The sequence below is a fragment of the Sinocyclocheilus anshuiensis genome, unplaced genomic scaffold (genome assembly GCF_001515605.1).
Source record: "Sinocyclocheilus anshuiensis isolate Anshui unplaced genomic scaffold, SAMN03320099.WGS_v1.1 scaffold1702, whole genome shotgun sequence".
Classification (NCBI taxonomy): Eukaryota; Metazoa; Chordata; class Actinopteri; order Cypriniformes; family Cyprinidae; genus Sinocyclocheilus; species Sinocyclocheilus anshuiensis.
In genome coordinates, this window is record NW_015542442.1 from 199,188 (window position 1) to 205,093 (window position 5,906).

Sequence of the window (5,906 nt, forward strand, 5' to 3'; positions counted from 1 at the left end):
CTCCAAATGAAGATCGGGAAGGAATGGAAGGCTCTTTCTTTCTTTCTTTTTTTTTTAAACTCAAGCCAGAGTGCAGTATAATGTGGTTATCTGAGGAGGACATGATATAAATCACTTGTCCAACCAACTGCAGACAGATCCACACTATACATTTCCTATATAAACAAAAGGAAATTACTTATAGGGAGAAATTTCCCATCAGGTCCTTTCCATGTTCTCACTGCGACCACAACGCGCAGCATGCATTCAGCTCCCGCAGGAGCTAAACACGCTCCGCCCAACCGCTAGATTACCTCGGAAATTAAGCGCGAACGAAAACCGCTGCCGCGAATGCATCGCTATTCCCGCGAGAGGCGAACGCACTCATGCAAACGCTATCTACAAACTCGGGTAAATGGTGAAGTACTCACATCCCCCTCAGTAGTCCCTCAAATGCATCACGATGAGCACAAGCTGCCTCCTCATGAGAAGAGCGCGTTCAATTCATGCTTATCCCTCACAAGAAATAAGAAATGAATGCAGAGCGCATCCAACTCCCTCGAGAGCTGAATACGCTTGCTCTTCACCACACACACACAGCACGCGAGCCGTGTGAAACTGCAGGTATCAGAGCAAAGCCACTGGCGAGAAACATGCACTCCTAGTCGTGTTTAGCTTGACGCTAACATAAACAAATGGTCAGTGAAATCCCGGCGTCCCTTTTATACTGTGATCGCGCAGGCTAATGACGTCATAGGCTGTCGCCGGCCAATGTTTTATGCACATTTGCACATTTTAGAGTGGCCTTTTATTGTGGCCAGCCTAAGGCACACCTGTGCAATAATCATGCTGTCTAATCAGTATCTTGATATGCCACACTATATATATATATATATATATACACACACATACATACATACATACAGAGCTGTGTAGATTACTTTGTAGTCCGTTACTGATTCCACATTACATGACAAAAATTGACATTAGTAACGTAATTAATTTCATTACACATTTTAGGTAATATGATCAGACTACTTTTAGATTACTTTTGACTTAACTTGTTTGTCACGTTGATTTAAATAGGATAATCTTGTACCATATGGATATAAAAATGCTAAGAAAAAGAAAATATAGGTAACACTTTCTATGAAGCCCATATTTATAACACATTATAAGGGTATTCTTGAGGCATTATAATAAATGCATAATGCATTATAAAAAACCTTATAACATGTTATATCATCTTATGAATATTCATAAGAACAGTTTTACTGTTTTATAATATTTACTTATGTGTGGTTATAGCTTTTAAGAGTATGATGATTTATAACACACAGTGAACATGTTGCATCCTCTTAAGTTACAATGGATTATATTTATCAGTTATAATGTATTATAAGTCTCATATCCTGCCATCTTTCTTAGGCTACTTTACTTAAAGCAATCAAAGATCACTTATAAGTATAGTGATAATAATAATAATATTTTTAAGTCCAGCAGTCCCAGCTGTATAATTAGCTCACCCTCAGCCACGGTGCTGTGGGCGGAGTTCCACTCCATGCTCTCACCGTCCACGGCTTGTTCCCTCGCGGTGGGCACTGTTGCCGGCTCTCACACCTGCTCAGACGGACTGGGCTCTGCATCCGGGGCGATCATTCGCTCAGTCACTCTGTACTGCGCTGGCTCGTTAATCGTTAATCGGTGGGCTCGGGCTTTAGCTCCGCACAGCGGGGAGATGGAGGGCTGGGCTCTGGGTCCAGAGTGGATATATTATTTTAATATACATGAAAATCTAATTTATTTCTGTGATCAAAGCTGAATTTTCAGCATCATTACTCCAGTCTTCAGTGTCACATTATCCTTCAGAAATCATTCTAATATGCTGATTTATTATCAATGTTGGAAACAGTTGTGATGCTTAATGTTTTTTTTTTTTTTTTGGAACCTGTGATACTTTTTTTCAGGATTCTTTGATGAATAAAAAGTTAAAAAGAACAGCATATATTTAAAATAAAAATATTTTCCAAACAATATACACAGGATTTGTTTTTTGCTTTTTAGTTTTTTACCTGGTTGGTCTTTGCTTCCAACGCCCCTATCTATTGTCGTCAGGTGTGCGGAGTTTAATTGTTAATTGATTCGTTCTTTTTTTGAAAGAAATTAATACCTTTATTCAGCAAGGATGTGTTAAATTGATAAAAAGTGATAGCAACTACTTATATTGTTAGAAAAGATTCCTATTTTGGATAAATGCTGTTCTTTTTAACTTTTTATTCATCAAAGAATCCTGAAAAAAGTATCACACAGGTTCCAAAAAAAAAATAAAAAAAATTTGACAGCACAATTGATGCCAATATAGATAATTCTAAAGGCTGATTTATACTTCTGCGTCGGACCTACACCGTAGCCTTTACGCAGCAGGCTTTGCGTCAGTTTTCATTTATACTTCTGCGTCGTTGTCCACGTCGACGTGCAGTACACATGTAAACCGCTAGTCTGCAGTGTCCACGGGCATGTTGCTGGTGTAACCCGCAGTAGCACTGCAAAAGCCGAAGAAGAAGCGACTCGTCAGAGAAGCATTATAGCCATGACGGCGGCAAATAAATATCAAATCATTAAATCATTATTTAAAACTACAAAAAGGAGACAACAACGGAACAGGAGAAGATGGCATTCTTTCAATCTCCACAAGGACTTGTACCACGGCAGATCAACATTGTTTGTCGCAGACAACTACTGATGTATAATGATATGTAGTATAATAAATGATAAGACACTTGTTATTTGCTTTGTTTTATTTTATATACAGGAATAAATTAAATTTTAAATTATATTAAAATAGAAACCATTATTTTATATTGTAATAACATTTCACAATATTTCTGTTTTTTTTTCTGTATTTTTGATCAAATAAATGCAGCCTTGATGAGCATAAGAGACTTCTTTAAAAAAACATTACAAACTTCTATATAAAGAATATCCCTGACTAGCAATAACATGTAGCAGTCATGACTAGATAGTGCCCCTCTTGCCTAGAAAGAAACTCTTGTGAGATTCAGGGGTGCAGAACTTATGAATTAGTACATTTGGGTTGTTGGGTGTAGAGGTATCATATGCCAAATAATGTGTCGCTTCTTCTGTGAAGTTCTAAGTTCAAGACTCATTACTGCACAGTAGAGGCATTGGCTTTGTCAAATGATGCTGCTTCTGTAGTTCCGTACAGTATAAAGGTGAATTTTTACCTTGTCAAATAACGCGCTGCAGGTTCTAAGGCTGACAGGTGGCCCGGAAGACAGGAGGCGATTCTGAATGATGATAAGGTTGAGAACGGGAGGATATTTTACTTGACACAAAAATCCCACAAAGTATTCAAATACTACAAATGGACTGCGAGGAACAGAGGATAGGAGGGAAAGTGTGACAGGAGGAAGGCGGACAGAAATGAAAGGTGGTGAGATTCTTATGAAAGGAATGGGCAAAGGGGAAAACACAACTAAGAAAAGGATTGAGCATCTTCATTATTGTAGTCTAAACATGGACATCCATTTGCCACCACTTTGACAGCTTGATTGTATGGGGAATATGAAATATAAATTCATATTTATAAAGCTCAGATCATTCATCCAAGCAAAACAGGCTTAAAAAGTCTAAAAGTCTTTTAAAAAAAGTATTTTTGATCTGATAAAAAGTCAGATCAAAAGCGCTTCAGTTTGAGATAGACACATTAAATCTGGGAAGTGTGTTTAACTGTCATTGATGATCTTTTAGACATTTGAACTGTCCCTGACACTTAAATAATCAATGCTTTGATGAATAGCGCATCATAACATCTATCGCTAAGAAAATATGCTATTTTCACTTAGTGTAAATAGCATCTAATTTCTATTTACACTTAGTGCAAATAGCCGCTGACATTGTTTTTAGAGTATACATCACAGCAGTGTCTAGTATTTTAATACATAAAACTGTTACCAATTATAGCAGTGGGCATTTACCAAGTCTTAAATGCTACAGGCCTATCAAAATGATATATTTCAAAGAGGGGGTCAAAACTTAAATTATGATGTGTTTGATGTACAAATCTTGATAGCATTATAAGTTAACCTCAGAGAACATAAAAAAATGCAGTTCATGACCCCTGTATTTGGTGTAATGCAATGTGTTTACATGGTTTAAGGTTAAAAAAACACATTATTTTCCACATACTGTACATTATTGTTGCTCCTCTATGCCCCGCCTTTCTGAAACGCTGTCGATTTTTACAAAGCTCATCGTTCTGAAAAGAGCGGTGTTCTCTGATTAGCCAGCTATCTAGTGCGTTGTGATTGGCCGAATACCTCAAGCGTGGACGGAAATGTTACCAGCTTCAGGAAACTTTCCTTGCAGCACACAATCAAATATTTGGCTTGTACTGTTCTGGAACAGTGTTGTAAATAAAACTTAACCACTGATTTCTAGTTGTGTCCTTTTTTGGAAGGCCAAACAAAGTAGTTTGTTAGCGACGGCAACAATACTACAGCGAGAATAAATTCACACCTTCTTTCTTTGCGTATACATTTGGGCGGTGTTGTGCAAATCTTCCCACACTCTGACGTAGATATTTGGGGGCATGTTTGAACAAGGCATTTTAGGAAGGAGTGGATGAGCGTTCACTTTTATAAAGAATATCTCTTTGGGTTTGAGACTTCAATCTTTGCGACTTTTTACGGATCTTCTGTAGGCACTAACAGCTTTTAACTCTCCGAAGACAAAGGAAAACATGAAATTGCATCATATGACCCCTTTAAATTGATCTGTGTAACTTTGTATCAAATTGGAGGCACTGATAATCCATTAAATTGGATTAAGCAATACCTTGCCTTTATTTCCCTTTCATGGGAACTTCGAACTGCGTCCTCTAGGGGTCGCTATGGGGGACGCCTCGTCGTGACCCGTGTCTGAAGCATACATTGAAAAAACACCAACTCGTTGGCCGGCGACAGCCATGACATCACTACCGGTGCGACTATAGTATAAATAGGCGCCGGGAGCACACATCATTCTCTTCTTCATCTTCATTGACTGTTTTGTTTGAATTTGCATTTCTGTGGTAAGAGCAATCTCTATTTATCTCATTATGGCGAGCACTAGCAAAGCATTTAAGGATGTGTGCATCCGTGTTGACGTTGTTTAACATCTGATGACACACACGATCTATGCGTTGTTTGTTTGGGCAAAGAGCACGCACGCGATGTCTCCGAGGGGGCAATCGGCGTGCACTGCGAGCATTTTTTCCAAGGAAAAAAGCTCCGCTCTCGTTTGTCTCTCTTTTCGAGGCAATGTATGCTTCAGACACGGGTCACGACGAGGCGTCCCCCATAGCGACCCCTAGAGGATGCAGTGTCTCGTTCCCTACTCAGGGAACCATGGTTACATAAGTAACCTGAGACGATTCTTTCTGTGTGAGCTGTTCACATTTTCCATGAATTTAATTTAATGAAATTGTGTAATTCCATGAGTTTTGTAATTCAGTTACACTGAACTACACATTATTATTTTTTTAAAAGATTTATTTGTATAAACTAGGGGTGACCCCGAATAGTCGAAGATTCGATGCTTTGATAGGAGGAGCCTGATTCGAGTACCAATCTCACAGTCGAATATTCGCAGAGGGGTTATGATCATGCCATTTTGGCTACATGGGGGTGCTCAAATGTCTGATTTCACATAGAACTACCGGTTTTCTCCCAAAGTTAATATACAGCCTATTAAGATAATGCTGTAAATAAGAATCTGAAAAGAAAGAAGCTTTAAATAAATATTTTAACGTGCGTGAATAAATCCAACCACTCCTATAGATTTAGTACTTCCGGGTATCTTTAAACAGATGCTTGGAAAATTCTAAAATAAGTGCACACGTTAAGCTTTGCGCACTTTTCTACAAA

General features: G+C 38.4%; 1 protein-coding gene across 1 annotated transcript in view; it reads right to left on the bottom strand.

Annotated features, from left to right (window-relative positions):
• Window positions 1-5,409, bottom strand: part of LOC107693585 (serine/threonine-protein kinase PAK 3-like) — a 68,241-nt gene extending 62,832 nt beyond the window's left edge. Inside the window, exons 1-2 of the mRNA XM_016493027.1 lie at window positions 5,387-5,409; window positions 3,225-3,287 (exon numbers count right to left, since the gene is read on the bottom strand). Coding sequence (XP_016348513.1) covers window positions 3,225-3,287; window positions 5,387-5,389 — 66 coding nt within the window. The 5' untranslated portion in view covers window positions 5,390-5,409. The remainder of the gene's footprint in view (window positions 1-3,224; window positions 3,288-5,386) is intronic.
• Between the last annotated feature and the right edge of the window lie 497 nt (window positions 5,410-5,906).